Source organism: Lethenteron reissneri, chromosome 64 (assembly GCF_015708825.2).
Source record: "Lethenteron reissneri isolate LAM-NWPU_2019-01 chromosome 64, ASM1570882v1, whole genome shotgun sequence".
Lineage (NCBI taxonomy): Eukaryota > Metazoa > Chordata > Hyperoartia > Petromyzontiformes > Petromyzontidae > Lethenteron > Lethenteron reissneri.
This window is the reverse complement of record NC_083842.1, coordinates 759792-778871: the sequence shown is the minus strand read 5'-3', so window position 1 is coordinate 778871 and position 19080 is coordinate 759792. Positions and strand designations below refer to the sequence as shown.

Genomic DNA, 19080 nt, shown 5'->3' with positions numbered 1-19080 from the left:
CACTCCACACAGTCGCTTTGTCTATCAACGCAACACGCCAATGGCCCCTTCGCTATGCTCCTGGGATCTACACGGCCGGGTGGCCCTGTGGTCTAAGCGCATTGCACGCAATAGGAAGCTTGGCTCTCAACCACAATCTGGTTGATAATCAACTCAGCCCATTATTAGTCTTGGGTTAATAAAATAAGTCGCGCCAACACTGGAGGGAATGTGGAATTTCCACCACTGCTCATTTCAACAGCGATGCACCACTGGTCCTTAGAAGAGAAAGCACTCTCATTGACTTGGAATGATGGGGAGTCCTGCCTGCCTTACTGCTTGAGACCCAGCCGTGCCCCTGACCACGCCGGTGTCTTTGTAAAGAGCATCACAGGGAGCGCACTGCAGGATGGGGTTTCTGTGCCACTGTAATGTGCACAGTCGCTGCACGTGACTGTACGGGGCTGGTTCCCCAGACACGTGACTTCCACTGAGTAACACTCGTAACCGCGTCATTGCCAATCACGTGACCGAAGCCGAGTGAATCTCTCCTGGTACTCGGCTGGCATGGTGAGAATCGGCACAATTACAATGGGCATCGCGGCCTAGCGGAACTCTGGTGACGCTGGCCACGATGCGGAGCGGTCGTGTCTCCATCTGGCGCGAGAACCGTGACTCCCTCTGGCGCGGGAGCCGTGAGTGGTCGTGTGATGTCGTGAGATGGATTAACACACGAGCCATGGGACACACGGTCGCCTCACTCGCGCCTCGCTCGCTCTTCACGAGCGTCTCACACCTCGCTCACACCTCGCTGGCGTATCACTCACGCTTCAGTGGTGCCTCAAAAGCATCTCGCTCGCACGTTACACAATCCTCACTAGCACCTCGCTCACACCTCACATGCATCTTAATAACACCTCACTGGCGAATGAATGCCTTACAAACACCTCACTCACGCTTCACTCACGTATCAATAACGCCTCACTCGCATATCAATAACGCTTGGGCCAGTATCAACAGTGAACTGGATTCAAATCGATATTGTAGTGATTACACTGAACTATAAAATAGATGAGTACATTGTGAACCCTGCAGCATGGAGCAGCATGAGTGCACTGTGGTGCAGGAGGCACTCACAGAAGGCAGCGGAGAGCTTGTACGGGACGCACACCTGGCCACCCGGGCCCTGGGGCCAGCGTCCCACTCTGCCTGTGGAGACGCCGTCCTTGACTCCACAAGGCGAAGGTGCTCCTGCCGAGACACGGCATACGGGGAGGGCTCCCGCACGCGCTCCAGAGCGCCGCTCTCTCCACAGCGGCAGAAACGGCACGGCGAGCATCTCCGCGTAACGGCGACCTTCACCACAACCACAGCCCTGCAGCGCCCTCAACCAGCACAGAAAGTCTGCTCTCCCAGCCAGCGACGAGGAACAAACCTGGGAGCGTGGTTCAAGGGTCACTGCACTCTGTGCTCCAAGTAACAGTAACGGAGGGGCAGATTTCTGACAGCCTGTAGGGTGGTAGTGGCCACGTGGTAGCTGCGCGTAGCAGTCTGTGTACTTCTAACGTGTAATGGAGCTTCTAGTGCAGGAAAACTTGAGAGCAGCTGGCATGCACAATCGGCTGGTGTGTCTCTCTCTTTTTCATCACTCAAGTGCTTGAGTGATGTAAAAGGTTTAAAAATGTAGTCAGAAAAATATTGTGTGTTTAAATGTCTGCATAGGTGTCCTGAACAATGCTTCTGGTATTGAGGAGTTTTAATACCAAGGGAAGAATGTGTTCTTGTAGGCAGGGGATAGCGCTTCAGCGAGTGTTGCAATCAATTTACTTTCACATTTTTCCACAACAGTGCAGGTTAACCTGGAGCCACACTTGTGTACTACAGGGAATCACTGCCTACACCTGAGGTCGTTTATTGCAGACATGACTATCGCCTAAGTCAGCTGCTTAAAACTACAGAATAGCCAGGTTTGTGAGTACCTCTCATGCTGCTTCCCTTCACCTCCTGGCGCAGCTGCAAAACAAAGACAGACATCTGAGTCAACACAAACGCACGTGACGGCTGCTCTTGCTCAGAGCCACTGCAAGCGCTGCTGCAGGTTGTAGAAAAGAGGTGGCAGGCTGTGAGGGTTATTGGACCAGACTCCACCACGCTGGTCGGTGCGGGTATGTGAAGCATACACGTGGACACGTAGAAGTACAGTACAACAATGTGTTTTGCTGCACTGCCTGTTGCTGCCCATGATGTAGCCCCACAATGCGGCACAGCGGCTACTTATGGACGCAGCCCTGGCGACACCACCCGTGCGTTGCTTAGGGTACCTTGGTAAACAATCTCATCGCGTCTTCCTTCGTGCAGGCACCAGCATCTCTGTGTGTGGTGCTGGCTCCTGCTCGAGCTCCTGCACACACACAATAGAGACAAAGCTCCCCCATATAGCCTTAACAGACTGTTGGGGTAAGTGCCGTTAGTGAGCACCTATGGAGGCCAGAACGGCACGAGGGGGTGGATGGCCAGCACCACGCCTGGCCGCCTTTGACTCCCTAGTGGTGATGTTTACACACCGTACCAGGTAATAATTTGAGGCTGAGGCGACCTAGGGGAGGCCCAGGACCGGTTCAGATAATCATCACTGGTGTTGGCCGTAAGCGGGTATCGAACTCTGGTCACCGGGTTTGTAGTGCAGCGCGCTAACCACTATACTAACGCTCATGGAGCAAGTAGACTCTGTGAGCTGTTGCTGTCTCGCAGGGCAGCCACGGTGGAGCTGTTCCTTGGGCTCACTGACGCTGCAGTGGCTGCTGTAGTGGCTGTGGGTGCAGCAGCTGCTACTGTGGTTGTGCGTGCAGTGGCTGATACTGCTGCTGCTGCTATGGCTGCTGCTGTTGTAGCTGCTGCTGCTGTGGCAGCTGCTGCTGTGGCTGCAGTGGTTGTTTTAGCTGCAGTGGCTGTTGCTGCTGATATGGCTGCTGCTGTTGCTGTTGTGGCTGTTGCTGTAGTGGCTGCTGCTGCTGTGGCTGCTGCTGCTGCAATGGCTGCTGCTGCTGTGGATGCTGCTGCTGCTATGGCGGCTGCTACCCCTGCCGGGCACCTGTAGAGGAGCCAGGCTGTGATGTGGCTATGCTGGGCGTCGCTGTTGCCGGCTCTCGCTCGAACATCTCCTTGATCTTCTCAACGTCCCCGTCGCTGAGGCTGTGGCCGCCCCCAAAGCGGCGCGTGCTGCTCTTGTGCTTGGGGAGCATGGTCGCGCTCTTCCCGTCTTTGGAGCCGGCCGTCCTGTGGGCACACAGTGGCACCGTCGGTACGCGCCGCCATGGTGCGCATGGCACTGCTCTAAACGGGACAGCGGTCACACGGCACAGACGCAGCTCCCGTACGCGCAGCCGCGCTGCTGTGTGCGGAGAGCTGCGCTTGGCGGCTGTCAAGGGCACAGCCGTCTCCACACACGGTGGCCGTGTGGTGCCTCCTATAAGGAGCAATGTGTACTTCCTCCAGACTTCAGCACTCAGCTCGTGCACCCTGCAGGCAGAGGGGGCTGTGCTGTGAGACGGTTGCACTGCACCAATCGACCCTGGTAATCAGCTGGGTGATGCTGTGGTTATGGAGATCCAGTCATCGCAAGGGCAGAGTTCTAATCCTGGTTGGGGTCACTTGGCCCCATCAAACCTCCTGGCTCAATACAAAAACACCACATTGCAAACATTGAACAGTGATCGCACTCTGGGCCGACTGGCCCTGCCATGGGAATGTAGAATGTCACCATTGGCTCAGGGCATCCAATGGAGATAAGTGCCGCCCCGTGTCTCATTCGAGTTCGTGTGAGCAGGGAGAGGCCTGGCTGAGCCAGCTCTGCTTTGCGAGCGGCGTTGTTGTCGCCAGCTCCGAGAGGCCACCCGGAGGCGTTCCCAGGCTGTGCCCTTCTTGCTGGTGAGCGCGGTCATTCAGGCAGAGGGCACGGAGTGCCAAGAGACTTTGACTCTCGCGCCTCGCCGCTCCCCTGCACTCACCACAGCGAGGTTACTACGCCCCACCGCATGGGGGAAGGAGATCAAATATCCACAGCTGTAGAAAAATTAATGAGATTAAAGCTATTAATTAGAGTATATTCTACTCTATGGGGACCTCATTTGCCAGTAAAAATATGATAATTGATTCTTTACCCTTCTATCTGGCAACAAAAAAAAGGTGTCAGTTTTGTTGCCAGATAGAAGGGTAAAGAACCAATTATCATAGAGTATATTCGTGTCGACTGGTGGCTCACTGTTACTTGTCCTTCAGTTACCCTCTAAGGTACCCACTCTATTCTCCAATGCATTGTATTATGTTGGAATGATTAAATGAAGCCAGTTGCACACTAACTTGAGAAGGGCTGGAGTAGAACCACTGTGACCACACAGAGGCAAACCTTGATCACGTGACCGGCGTCAGGATAGTGCGATGCTGGCAGTGCAGTAAGCGCCAGGGGCTCAGCTAATCGCATTGCAAGAAAATGAAGCAGACAATGCATCCGCTTAATGTATCTGTATCTACATAGAAAATTTAAGTAGAGGCAGTGCTCGCTTAATGTCGGTCCGTTTAACGTTGTTTCACTACAAAGTCGCCGATGAATGACTACCCATGGATGCGTTTAACGTCGCGTGGCGTTGATATCACGTGGCTGCCAGCGGGCCACTACTTTCCCAGCCATGGTTGACATCAGTGGCGAGTGATAATTGAAGTGGTATTGGGACACCCCTGCACTCACCCATGATAGCCAATATGGTGAAGTATGGTCAGACAAGCCAAGATGGCTAAAAATGGAGGCCTTCATTGACAAACAATGCAAACGTGAGAGTAAACATCGAAGTGCTTAGGTGGGGGGAGTTGGGGGGGGGGGGGTAATCATTACAGTTGAATTGCTATCAGTAATGAACAAAAACCCCACCTCCCCACGACTATCAGCCAAGGGGTTAGTGCCGACACAGCCTGGCCACATGGTCTGGTGAGGCTGAACGGATGTCTACGGCACAGGAACGCACCTTCTAGAAACCGTACCCACAGGGTGGAGGGATTCTCTAGACAAAGGTAGTCGTAGGCGGAGGAAAGAAGGAAGGCCTTGAGTCTGGACTTACACAGGGGCAGGGAGTCGACAGCATGGATGGCAGGTGAAGGGAGTTCCAGACCCCGAAGGGAACACACGGGAATGAGCAACCTCCCACTCAGCAAATGTTGCCTGGGGGCTTCAACAAAAGCCACGGCTGCTGAGAGTGCTTGGAGGGAAATTAGATGAGGGGGGAGAGATGAGGGTTGGAATCATGGAGGATCTTGAAGGCGGACAAGAATGGTGATGGAATTGCAGCTAAAGGAGGGAACATGCCCGAGAGGACAACCTCTTAGGAGATGGAGACAGTGAGATAAGTTCACTGCAGCAGTGAGATGGTTTAAAGCATGATAAGGGCATGGGGACGATGTGGGGAGGCCTGCAGACAGTAGAGGATAGATAATGGCCGATGACGATGATGTAAGCGCAGGCTTACATCCCCCTGCATGGAGCCTGGGCCACATGACTCACGTGCTGTAGTGGGTGATGGAGCTGTAGTCGTAGGGGGTCGTGTGAACTTGTGATGTCTTCTTCTCAATCGCGTCCTTCCACTCTGAAACACAACACACCGAGTGTACAGACTCACATAAACAACCGTGTTCATGGGAAATATTCAATCACGTACCTCCCCCACGCATACAAAAAGCACTCCTCTGTCACTTCACAACAGTAGCGGTGCCTCCACAGCGCCTGTGCCAGGCATGGTGCACTCTGATGGGTAACAGGGCAGACTCCGGTGATATGGGTTTGCAGCGTGCAGGTATTCTAATGAACCCCCACCACACAGCAAATGCATCCCAAACAATATGCATGCCTACAACTCGTGCCATCCACACGGGGACGAGTCCCACAGCTCGCTGCAGCACGGCACTCACTGAGGCCAGTGAGAGCCTCATGTGACACCAGAGGCAGCTTCTCAGCATCAACAACAGAGGCCGCCCCTTACACCATTGGGAGCGACAACGCACAGCTGGCTCTGAGCACACAGCGCAGATACAAACACCAACATCTCCAAAGCCCAGGGCAGGGGAACTGGAGGGCTCTTTGATGTCAGAAAGCACAGGGCGGGTGTTTGTCACCACAGGGTGAAGCAGGCCACACAGCGTCATGGCAACCTCCAATGTCAGACTCACAGCCCCTGACTAATCACAAATCCACTACTCAGAATGTGTAAACGGAAGTTCAGTAGGTCCTGGCCTGAGGCAGCTTCACTCTCCACGACCTTTATCTCTCCACGAGTGATGTAGGCAGACTCTAGAAGATACTTGTTTTGAGTTAAACTCACTGTGAGGAGGCTCGGATCAGGTGTAGAACTAACTACCGGAGGTGTGCATCCATTAGCTCTCCCCGCACCCCACCTGGATCAATGTTGTCGCTCAGCACCCAGACGTGGTCGTCGCGGTCGCTGCGGCAGTGCTCGTGGTGGAAGCCGAGCGCGTGCATGAACTCGTGCAGAACGACGCCCTTGGTCACCTTGCCGGGCTCCAGGGACAGCGCCTGGTCCCCGCCCTGATGGCCCAGGAATGACCAATTCCTGTAGAAACAACCACAGCCTGACCACCGAGCCCCATTCACTCACCACTAATCACACAGAGACAACCCCAGCCTGAGCACCGAGCCCCATTCACTCACCACTCACCACACAGAGACAACCCCAGCCTGAGCACCGAGCCCCATTCATTCGCCACTCATCACACAGAGACAACTCCAGCCTGAGCACCGAACCCCATTCACTCACCACTCATCACACAGAGACAACCGCAGCCTGAGCACCGAGCCCCATTCACTCACCACTCATCACAGAGACAACCCCAGCCTGAGCACCGAGCCCCATTCACTCATCACACAGAGACAACCCCAGCCTGAGCACAGAGCCCCATTCACTGACCACTCATCACAGAGAAATGTAGTGTCCGTGTCTCTGTAGTGTACGTGTCTTTGTCGTGTCCATGTCTCTGTAGTGTCCGTGTCTCCGTATCTCACCCCTCCCATGCGTGTATGTAGATATAGTCGGCCTCGTTGCAGCGAGGGATGAACCGGACGCACGTTTTCCCCTCAAACTCCAGTGCCGCCTCCTCGATCTTCTTGACATCCCCATCGTCTGCAGGTCACATGCCGGGAGTGAGCGGCAGGGCCGGCGTGAGCGGGAAGAGCCTAGGACGAGCAGCGAGCGCCAAGCACAGCCAACGGCGTGGGGCACGGCATGGGGTGGAGCGTGGGGCACGGAGAGGGGCACGGTGTGGAGTGGAACGTGGGGCACAGTGGGTGGCATGGCGTGGGGTGGAGCGTGGGGCACAGTGGGTGGCACGGCGTGGGGTGGAGTGTGGGGCACAGCAGGTGGCACGGCGTGGGGTGGAGCGTGGGGCACAGTGGGTGGCACGGCGTGGGGTGGAGCGTTAGGCACAGTGGGTGGCATGGCGTGGGGTGGAGCGTGGGGCACAGTGGGGGGCATGGCGTGGGGTGGAGCGAGGGGCACAGTGGGTGGCATCACGTCGGGTAGAGTGTGGAGCACAGTGGGTGGCACGGCGTGGGGTGGAGTGGGGGGCACAGTGGGTGGCATCACGTGGGGTAGAGCGTGGAGCACAGTGGGTGGCACGGAGTGGGGTGAAATGGGGGGCACAGTGGGTGGCACGACGTTGAGTGCTTTTCCCAGACCCACTACCACCTGCTGGAGCCTTGCGCCAACCGTGAGATTGACACTCGGCAGGTGAACGTGCGAGCGGCTGCCGCCGAGGAGGAGCAGAGTCTGCGGACGCTGCAGGAGCAGACGGAGCGGGAAGGCGAGGTTGCGCGGGTCGCATGCCCTGCGCATGGTGCTGCTGCAGCAGGACCGAGACCGGCTAATGCAGGAGCTGAAGGTGAAGCAGCAGGGAAACTGGAGGCGCAGGAGGCAAACGGTGTCCCAACTGCCCACAGGCCTGTTTGACCCACCCCACCGGCGCATTGAGATCCGCCAGGAGCAGCAGAGGGATATGGAGTAAGCCTTCGAGGACCTCTACGCCGGCAGCGCGAGGTTGCGTGCCGATCCGTGCATGTGCCCAGACCCTCTACCCACACCGTCGGTTTGCAACCAGGACGAGGAGGTCGAGAAGGTTGAGATTGCAGGACACCCGGATCACGGCGGGCTGCTCATGCGTGGAACTGAGCTAGAATCGGAGGTGGCGCTAGCAGGGGAAGCAGAGAAAAAGGAGGAACCCACGGCCGGGCCCTCTACTGCTCATCCTGAGACCAACAAGGCTGCAGGAGGAGAGGGCGTCGAAGGGCCCCATCGGCCTACTCAAAACGCCCTGAGCCACCTGCTGGGCCGCATCAACAGCCAGCGCGAGCAGTGGCTCTCTCGGGCCCAGGCAGGGCCCACGCGGCCCGTGGATCTGTCGAAGGGGCCCTCGTGGATGGAAGCAGGACACGAGAGAGTTGTGGCCTGGGCGGCCTCCATCGTCCGCCCACGTGAGCTGCTCGAAACTAGGCAGACGCCCGCCACGCAGTGCCACCAGCAGGCGTCGTTGCTGGAGGAGCAGAAGAGGCAACAGCTGCTGCTGCTCGAGCAGCTGGAGCAGCAGAAGAGAGAGCTGGAGGCTCATCTTGAGCAACAGCGAAGTGAGCTGGAGGCTCCGGGAGTGCACACGCACATGTGGCTTTCTGGTCGCATCTCGCCTGCCTCCAGGGTGGAAGTCAAGGCACCCAAGCCTGGTCGGCTGGACAGAAAAGCACGGGGCAGGATGATTTGGCGCAGGGAGAGCAGGCAGCGACTCTTCCTCGTGCACTTCGCTCCCTGGACATGACACCAAGGGGGGTATTGGAGCCTGCGCTGTCCAGGCCAGATGAGCACACTCTCGCGTTTCGGCTTCACCAGTAGTGGCTCCTGCAACAGAACAGGATGCATCAGCAGTCTGTGGAGGATGCCCGTGAGAGGCTCAAGGAATACCAGGAGGTGCTCACCCCCGGTCGGTGCAGCTGCTGCCCCACCATGACTTCCTGTCAGCGGCCCGCACCAGGTGGCAGCGCCTTCTGCTGGCACCTCACCACTTGCGCCTGACAGAACCGTTTGCGCGTCGCTCTCGGGCGCGGAGGCGTCGCGAGCGGCGATGTTTTTGGATCGGCGGTTGACGGGATCCGATCTACCGTGCGTGGACACCTCGCTCCTGCTGTCCCCACGACCAGCCGCTCCTTTGCTTCCGTTGAGCACGGCGGCCTCGCCTGTGGAGCTCGCTTTCGAAGGCCGCGTCCCGGCCTCGCCCTCTCAGCCACAACAAGCCCAGTTTAAGTCCGTCATGCCCGCTGCGTTCCCGCTGGGCAAACCGCGGCAGCAGAGCAGGGTGACGGTCCCGAGTGCCGAACCGCCGCGACAGAAAACGCAGTCTGACGCTCGAGCACAGGTAGCATGTGGCGCCACGGCCTTGTGGCGGGGACTCCTGGAACCCCCCACCGCAGTGCAATTGACAAATTCCAAACAACTTGTCTCGTTCAAGGGAAAGTGCTTGACGGTGCCGTTATCCACGTCACGAGGAATGCTCGACTTCGAGCTGGACGAGGGAGAGGCAGCCGCCCCCAGTGTGGGACCGCGGAGCCGAGCGGTTCCCTCGTGGCTCGCCGGGAAAGTGGCGTTGCCAACCGAGCTCGAGGCGCCATCGCAGGCGGACTCCGATCCCCCGTGGCCGGTGGAATCTGCACCTCGGCCATGGGATGCCCGGTAATTTCCAGCGATGCCGACGCACAGGTGGGAGGGCCAGGGCGAAGTGCAGAGGTGGAAGGAGGAGTGTGGAGCAGCGATGAGGAAGTGCAGCAGCAGCATAACCTATCCGGCTCCACAGAGGATATTGGCGTCGGGGGCGGTGAGAGGCCGGCGGCCGCGTGGGAAAACTCCGAGCTGGCTCAGCGGTACGACCTAATGTCTTCCCTGTTCCGAGCCCTGGAGGGGCCCGGCAGCGCCAAAATCCCAGAGCGGAGCCATCCACAGGAGCTGGACCACATTGGTGAGGATGCAACGGAGCACGGTGCCTTCAACTTGTTGTCTGAGGATGAACCGCTGCCGGCCGTCGGACTTCTCTCTGGAGCTGGCGGGATCGTGGTGGGCATGGTTTCTGTGTTTCACCTGGGGCAGCCCGTCCGCGAACGGCCCACTGTGGCCCGCTCACGCCTCTGCCGTCTGGGACTCATCGAGCAACACGAGCTGAGTGCCATCCAGGAGGTGGACACGCCGTGCAGCGACAAGCAATGCTCTGCCCTCGGCCTGGGCGGCTCGCTGCTGGAAGCGACCACAGGCAGCGAGTTTGGGGCCTCGTGCCGGGAGCGTCTGCGTTTCTACGGCGCCGTCGATGAGAATGAGGGTGAGGAGCTGGGCGAGGACGACTCATACAGGGACGGGCAATTGGAGGCGTCATCTCACGTCTCGTCCGAGGGACGTCCGCGCTCGTACTCCCCGGGCGACTCCGTCGACGGTGGCGGCGGTGGCAATTGGAGGGACGTACTGCTTGCTCCGTCCAGCAGCACGCGGGGCGGTTCAACTCAGTCACCTGCAGTGCCGCCTGGCATTTCCGCTGACGTGAGCCTGGGAATGCCATCTTTCTTCGACGGAAGCCGTCTCCCACACAGCGAGGCATCTCCCAGCTATGTGGAATGGCAGACCCCCCAGAGGCCCGGGCCTCCCTGGGGAAACATGCAGCCTCTTCTCCCTCGGCCTCTCCTCTCTCGGCCGAGTCCCCCGCAAGCAGCGAGTCTCTGGCCATCACCTCCCCAGCCTCGGGTGCCATCTCCAGCGGCAGCCTCGTCTTGCTCTCCAGCGGCCGGCTGAGCCAGGAAACGCTTGGGGAGGACGGGACGTGGGAGGTCTGGGCGAGGCCGGCTGCCACTGCGGGCGGGCCGCGGGGACCTCCAGCCCCACCAGGCGGTAGCCAACAGGGAGACCCTGACTGGATGCTCTTGCCACACGGCCCACACTGTGCCGCCCCAACGGAGCCGACGAAGCGGAGGGAGCCGATGGAGCCGAGGGAGCTAACGGAGCCGAGGGAGCCGGGGGGATGAGGCCGTGATGGCAGGAAGGAGGCCGTGATGGCAGGAAGGAGGCCGTGATGGTGGGAGGAGGCCGTGATACACTCACTTATCTTACACCGACTCACGCACACATCATACACTGACTCAATCACTCATCATACGCTGACTCACTCACACATCATACAGGCACTCACACTACCACTGACTCACTCACACATCATACACTGACCCACTCATCATACGCTGACTCACACATCATACACTCACTCAACTACCACTGACTCACTCACACATCAGTCACTGACTCACTCATCATACGCTGACTCACACATCATACACTCACTCACACTACCACTGACTCATTCACACATCATACACTGACTCACTCATACGCTTACTCACACATCATACACTCACTCACACTACCACTGACTCACTCACACATCACACACTGGGAGTGTCATGCTGCCAGCTATGGCTGCAAGTTTGGTACATGTTATGTATATCGTTTATTGTTAAATTTGAATCACAGTTCCTACGATTACTGTTGTTATATTGTTTTTATAGCTTTATTTTGGTGATTTTGAAAACATATGGTTAATCTAAATTGTCTTATGGTTGTTGTTGTTTGACTTGCATCACACTGGGATTTTTGCACACAGCGTTGTAATACGTTTTTTTTCTGGAAGATTTGCTGGTTTATCCAGGATGTTTCTGTTGCGCCGCGTCGCTTTGAGATGTTCTCTGTTTATATTTTGTTTGTTGCGGTTGCACCCGACTTAAGAGCCGCATGGCTCACAGGGCTATACCAAATAAATGAAAATTGAATCTTGAAACGGCGTGGGGTGGAGCGTGGGGCACAGTGGCTGGCACGGCGTGGGGTGGAGCGGGGGGCACAGCGGGTGGCACGGTGTGGGGTGGAGCGGGGGGCACAGCGGGTGGCACGGCGTGGGGTGGAGCGGGGGGCACAGAGAGGAGCACAGTGTGGGGTGGAGCAAGAGTGGCGGTAGCGCTGGGCTCCCTGGGGAGGGCCCGGGGGCCGCTCCGCCGCCTCGGCCCCACGGCCGCCACCGCCACCTCTCCCTGCGCTTCCGCTCGGCAGCAGGAGGCATCGCTCCTTCAAACCATGGTGCTGCTTTATTTGAGTTGACAGAGTTATGCGAGAGCTGCTTCTCTTTCATGGCCACTGCGGGTACTGCGATCTACTCGTTGTTCTAGAGTAGCGTCATGGTTACCGCTGCTTTTGATTGGATAGCATCTGTCACGTGTGGCTTATTGATTAACACTCATTCACTGGGTCCCCACTACACGTACTAGACAGCGGATAAAGAACTAACACAGCAGATGAAGAACAAACATCGTTATCTGTCCTTTCTAATTGGTATCCGTTCTTTTTAATGTCTAATCAAGCTGTGTTGAGTGAGCGGCAATGCTTCAGATAAAGTCTGGAGCGGGGTTCCTGCACGAGTGAAATCTCCGCCCCGCAGTCCCCCGCCCGGCGATGCGAGGAATCTCCATGATCTGCGGTGGTGACGCGAGCCTCCCTAACGCCGCTCTGCGCTCTCCGTGTCGTGTGCACCGCTTCCTCCACTCCATTGGCCCCAATAAGGCATTTCCATCACAGTCACACACACTGAGTATGCACTGCATGTCACTGGGTCCTACATGCACGGTGTTATGCGTGTATCACGAGTCACGACTAATTCAAGTCATTGACTCGAGGCCTGGTTACAGACCTCCATGTGTGATGATGCCGTGTTTATATAGACACTTAGATTTATCTTCTTGGTTCTTTCGGTAAAGTCACGTAGAAGGGAAGTAATAAAATAATAAAAATAAAACATAATAAAATAATTCTCCCGACGTCTCGGCTACAACACAAGCAGCCGTCTTCAGGTGAAGAATGAGACACTACCAAGCTAGGAGCTTATATATACGCTGGGTTGGAGGTGCAAGAAGAGCGCCTTAACAAAAATAATGTGCATATGAAGAGGAATTTAGCATATTCATGGGAAATGCGTAGGAGGTGGGCGGGGGGTTTTCAAAGTCATATTATGCCCATGCATTATGCAGGATCAGCAGCACCAAGGGAGGGTGTACGGAGTAGCATTAACAAAGGAAAGGAATGTTAATAGTATGTAGCTGCAGTTACTAAACAACCACGTAGAAAACTAAAGTATAAACTACATAAAAAACTAAAGTATAAACTGCATAGCACCATCAGTGTACTTACTATACTCTACAATAAGCTGAGTTACTCACAGCAAGTAATACATTACAATTCTACGTCGTAAAAATTATATAATATGCTTCCATCTAAACTTTGTTCTCTTACATCACACGAGCATACACCGTACTATATACTGCCATAGATAAACCCAACATTAAATTATATACTGTATTGCTATAAACCACCCTATACCTTATACATTTTAATATAACACTATGTATTATTCTACCCACCTTAATGTGTATCACACTGCTATATGTTTACTATACAATTACGATACTATATATTACTTTGTACATTGTATTAAGCATATAAATGTTATACTATTTGTTATTATACACTGTACAATTGACCGTCGTGTCAATGGGTGAGTCGTGGTGGGAAAACTTGCAGCGGAGCAAAGAATCCATTCCCTGCGGAGAATGCAATGCCAGTGAGTGGAAACGCGGTCTGAAAGTCACCGTAAACGTGAACACAATCAGTTAAGATCCGAAATGGTTTATTACGTCCTTCCAATGATTGCTAAGCCAGAATCCATCTTCTCGGTTAAAATTGTCTCTGTTTGTATATGTGGATCGCCTCATGAACGAATCTCTCATGATAGCCAGATGGCTTGCAGAGAACCTCTGTCTTGGAGAAGTCAATGTCATGTGAGCCCACTGAGTTGTAACAGTGATCTGCCACGGCTGAGGAGTTTGTCCTACCGTGTTTCAGGTCTGCTTTATGTTCACGGATGCGGTCCGAGACATGTCGTTTGGTTTCCCCAATGTAACTGCTACCACAGAGGCAACTTAGTTTGTAGACGCCAGGGTACTGTATGTCTGGAACCACATCTTTTACAGGCGGTACCAGATCACGGATTTTGTGTACTGTGTTGAATCGGACCTGGATCTTGTGTTTAATCAGGATTTTGGAGATCTTTTTTGTGACCCCAGCAATGTAGGGTAAGGTGATGGTCTTGAAAGGCTCCTCAACAGGATCCTTCTTGATGGTTGGAGTGATGGCTTTGCGGATTGTGTAGTCGGAGTAACCATTAGCCTTAAGAGCTTGGCGTACGTGTTTGAGTTCACTGGAAATGTGTTCCTGGTCGGAGATGCATTGGGCTCTATGATATAGAGCAGGGGTCCTCAAACTACGGCCCGCGGGCCACATGCGGCCCGCTGAGGACATTTATCCGGCCCATGGTCACTAATTGGGCTGCGCTTGTGAGCACTAATTGGGCTGCGCTGGTGAGCACTAATTGGGCTGCGCTGGTAAGTACTCATTGGGCTGCGCTGGTGAGCACTGATTGGGCTGCGGTGGCGAGCACTGATTTGGCTGCGCTGATGAGCACTGATTGAGCTGCGCTGGTGGGCACTGATTGGGCTGCGCTGGTGAGCACTGATTGAGCTGCGGCGGTGGGCACTCATTGGGCCCACCGCACTGCGATCTGTGAACAAAACTGCAGATGTAATTAACTTTTTAATGGCATCCGCACCAGTGTGAGCCTGGGGTAAAAGCAGAGTTCCCCCAATCAGACTACATTGATGGGCAGTGCAGTTTGTATGTCTCTGTGTGGGCAAAGTTATTGCAGGTATATTGTTTTTGTAGCGCTGTATATATATTGGTATTTTACTAATAGCAATTTTGACTCCCTAGGAAACAATGATGTCAAGAAAGAGAAAAATTGACTCGGAGTGTAGGATATTCAAAGAACAGTGGACTTATGATTACTTTTTCATGCAGTACAAGGAAAGAGCTGTGTGTCTGATATGCCAGAATATAGTGTCTGTGTTCAAAGAATACAATTTACATCGACACTATGAAACTCAACATAAAGATAAATATGATTGATTGGTCGGAGAAGTGAGAAAAGATAAAATATTAAAACTGAAAAATACATTAACAACTCAGCAAAATACTTTTGTGAAGCAGAAGCAGCTAAATATTTCATCACTGCGAGCAAGTTTTCAAGTTGCCAAGCTAATAGCGTGCACTGGCAGACCATTCGTGGAGGGAGAATTTGTTAAAGAATGCCTTCTTTCTGTTGCCAAAGAGATGTGTCCAGAGAAGGCCGATTTGTTTAGTACAGTGAGTCTTTCAGGACCTACAATTACACGGAGGATTGAAGAAATGGGAGACAATTTGCATCAGCATTTGCAAAACTCCACAAAAAAACTTTCCTATTTTTCCTTGGCACTCGACGAAAGCAATGATGTTCGTGATTCTGCACAACTTTCAATTTTTAATCGTGGGACGAATGACTATTTCGAAGTCACAGAAGAGCTTGCTGCACTGCAAAGCATCAAAGGAACAACTACAGGAGAGGATATCTATGAAAAGGTTTGCCAAACTGTGAATGGTTTGGAGCTGAACTGGGCTAAACTAGCCAGTGTGACAACTGATGGTGCTCCTAGCATGGTGGGGTCTAAGAAATGAGTAATTGCTCGCATTAACCAAGAGATGGACAAACATAACCATTCTCATCCAATAGCCATATACTGCCTCATCCACCAACAAGCGCTGTGTAGTAAATCACTGAAGTGGGACTCTGTTATGAAAATTGTGGTATCTTGTGTTAACTTCATTAGAGGTCATGCACTAAACCACAGACAAGTTCAGGAATTTCTGTCGGAGCTAAATGTTGACTATGAAGATGTTCTGTACCACACACAAGTCCGTTGGCTGAGTCGAGGGAGAGTTTTGAAACGTTTCTATGACTTACTTCCACAGATTACAGCTTTTCTGCTTTCAAAAAACAAAGAAGTACCAGAGCTCAATGATGCAGAATGGAAATGGCACCTTGCCTTTCTGACAGATGTAACAGAGCTACTCAACAGTTTCAATGTGCAACTTCAAGGAAAGGGGAAGCTCATCTGTGATATGCAATCACATGTCCAAGCATTTTAAGTAAAATTGGGCCTCCTCATCAAACAAGTGAAGGAGGAAAACTTCTGCCATCTCCCCACAACTCAAAATCTGTTAGCGGAAAAACCATTGGTTGCATTCCCAAACAAAACATGTGTGGATTCACTGTAAAAATTGCAAAAGGAGTTCCAATTTAGATTTAAAGAGCTTCATCTCCATGAACAGGACATACAGCTTTTCCGTAACCCATTTTCTATTGACATTGAAAATGTGGATACAATTTACCAAATGGAACTGGCTGAACTGCAGAATTGTGACTCTCTGAAAGACGCATTCAAGTCAAGCAGCCTTCATAATTTCTATGCATCTCTCTCCTCTGAGACATATCCTCATCTCAGGAACCATGCACTCAAAATGGCAACCATCTTTGGCAGCACAAGTCTGTGAACAGACTTTTTCCAGAATGAAACATTTGAAATCTCCAACCAGATCTAGACTAACGGATGCACACTTGCATCACTTGTTACGACTAGCAGTGACAAATATGGAACCGGACATTGACCATCTCATTAGCCAAAAGCAGGCCCATAGTTCCCATTGAAATACTGGAAAGTTTGTTGATTTAACTTTACTTGTTCTTCATTTTAAATATTGTATTTTTCCCGTTTTGTTTCTTCACTTCAAAATAAGATATATGCAGTGTGCATAGGAATTTGTTCATAGTTTGTTTTAACTATAGTCCGGCCCTCCAACGGTCTGAGGGACAGTGAACTGGCCCCCTGTTTAAAAAGTTTGAGGACCCCTGATATAGAGTCTTGATGAGGGAATTCTTCTGGGATGGATGGTGGTGGGAATCCGGTTTTAGGTAAGCATCCGTATGGGTGGCTTTCCTGTAGACAGAGTGGCTCATTGAACCATCAGGTCTCTTTTGATTAGGACATCCAAAAAGGGTAGCTTGCCATCTTTATCGACTTCCATGGTGAATCTGATAGCTGGGTGTATGGAATTGATGTGGTCGAGAAATTGGTCTAGAGCAGGCCGGCCATGTGGCCAGATGACAAAAGTGTCATCTACGTACCTCTTCCATAAGGTCGGAATTTTACACTTAGATTTGTGTGTGCTCTTCATCTGAGAGTCAGTCTGGTTCCGGGGCTATGTGAATCTATTTACAAAGAGTGCTGCAGTGAATTCCTCCAATAATCTTCAGATTCTATCTTAATCATGAGTTCTGGTTCTATATTTCTCCCTTAGGATGACCATTAGTGAAATGTCAATCAACAACTCATTTTTCTGCAGCTATTTCAATGGAGCATCAATCATTCAGCATTCGGGGAATATGGCTTAATTCTCACGCGCATTCAAGTAACAAGGCGACATCTCACAGACAATGAGACACCGAGTTGGGTTTCTTCTTCAAGGACAAACCGTGTCCCTGACTCTCCGCTCACCACCAGCTTGCCACAGCCACCCTTACGCCCAGTCACGTGATTATCAATCCACACAGAGCACAGCTCTGAATAATTTACATCCTGATTTACATTGGACCCTGCGCTTTATTCTAGACAAGGGCCACTCTGTGGATGTGAATTCTGACCTCAATCTCACATTCCAGTCACAGGATGAACAAGGCACAGGATGAACAAGGCACAGGATGAACAAGGTACAGGATGGACAAGGTACAGGTGTAGGGGGAGGAGGAGGCGAGGCCACTCACAGAAGGCGAGGGACACTTTGTAGGGGACGTAGATTCGGCCATCCCCGGCCTTGGGCCACTGCTGCATGGAGCGACGCGTGGGGTGGACGGCGATGTCTCCCCACTCGAGCGTGTAGTCTGGGTGAGACGGGACAGCGTCACTCACTCTCACTCACTGGCACTCACTCACACTTACTCACTGAGACACTCACTGTGACAGTGAGATTCACAGCAATGTCTCCTCACTGGAGCGTGTAGTCTGGGTGAGACGGGACAGTGTCACTCACTCACTGGCATTCTCACACACTCACAATCACTTTCTGTGAGACACTGTCATTCACTCACACTCACTGTAAGACACTCAACGTTTGACACTATAATCACTATCATACTCACTGTGACGCACTCACTTTTACTGACTTGAAAGGCACACTCACTGTGAGACATTTACTAGTTGCGTGACAGTGCCTGATTGTGACACACACCAAGTGCTCTGTGACAGTTGTGACAATACCTGAGTGTAAGTGTGACACACGCAGAGTGTAAGTGACACACGTGGAGTGTAAGTAAGTGACACACGGAGTGTAAGTGACACACGGAGTGTAAGTGACACATACACACTGAGTGTGACACACAGAATGTAAGTGACACACACTGAGTGTAAGTGACACACACACTGAATGTGACACACACACACTGAATGTAAGGGACACACACACTGAGTGTAAGTGACACCACACGGAGTGCTCCTCACCTCGTCTCTCAGTCTCCAACTTCAGCTTCTCTCTCAGCTGCGCTCACAGGGAGAGACAGGGAGACAGAGTGGAGGGGTAGAGATGCACGCACGCCGCCTGCTACACTCGTCTTCACGTCACTGTCGTGATGATCATCGTCAATGTCACTGCCCGTGTCCCACTGCGTGTGCCAAGCCGTGCTCATGGCCAGGGCCCCTGCATCATTCATCCTCAAGAGCTACGTTAAAATCGCCATCTGACTACCTCCATGCCTTTTGGCTATGTCCGGATGTTGCAAATCTCCATCACGATATTCTGGTGCTTTCCAATGACACGTGGCACCAACCTCTCCCCGTCGGTCGAAGAGACTCTGTGGGGCCTGAAACCCGCTACCATGACGAGACAGCAGCACGTCCCTACTCCAACCCTTTAGCAACGCAGCCAGGAAGACGAATGGGCAAGTGGAAGGAGCACAAACCCCCTTCATGGAAACAGTGACACAACACCCCCCTGGCACGACACTCCC

The 19080-nt window shown here is 53.2% G+C and overlaps 2 protein-coding genes across 2 annotated transcripts in view; both read right to left on the bottom strand.

Moving 5' to 3' along the window:
- The window catches only part of LOC133359129 (astacin-like metalloendopeptidase), a 44340-nt gene extending 42939 nt beyond the window's left edge, over positions 1–1401 (bottom strand). The window contains exon 1 of the mRNA XM_061577523.1: positions 1117–1401. Within this exon, the coding sequence (XP_061433507.1) occupies positions 1117–1318 (202 nt within the window). The 5' untranslated portion in view covers positions 1319–1401. The remainder of the gene's footprint in view (positions 1–1116) is intronic.
- LOC133358983 (low choriolytic enzyme-like) lies at positions 1338–18758 on the bottom strand. Its single transcript, XM_061577362.1, has 9 exons — positions 18575–18758; positions 17842–17958; positions 7043–7160; positions 6418–6593; positions 5531–5612; positions 3071–3255; positions 2301–2380; positions 1959–1992; positions 1338–1414 (listed from the first exon to the last, which is right to left on the bottom strand). Exons 2-9 carry the CDS (start codon positions 17906–17908, stop codon positions 1338–1340), a joined length of 819 nt encoding a protein of 272 aa, XP_061433346.1. The 5' UTR covers positions 17909–17958; positions 18575–18758.
- Positions 18759–19080: the final 322 nt, after the last annotated feature.

What these genes read in the sequence shown, in the direction of transcription:
- LOC133358983 (XM_061577362.1), bottom strand. Translation starts at nt 17,908, where the DNA reads ATGCAGCAGTGGCCCAAGGCCGGGGATGGCCGAATCTACGTCCCCTAC. An exon ending in TCCATCACCCACTACAGCAC is followed by an intron (nt 3,256 to 5,530) that starts GTGAGTCATGTG and finishes GTGTGCCCACAG; the next exon opens with GACGGCCGGCTCCAAAGACG. An exon ending in CGATGAGATTGTTTACCAAG is followed by an intron (nt 1,993 to 2,300) that starts GTACCCTAAGCA and finishes TTTGTTTTGCAG; the next exon opens with CTGCGCCAGGAGGTGAAGGG.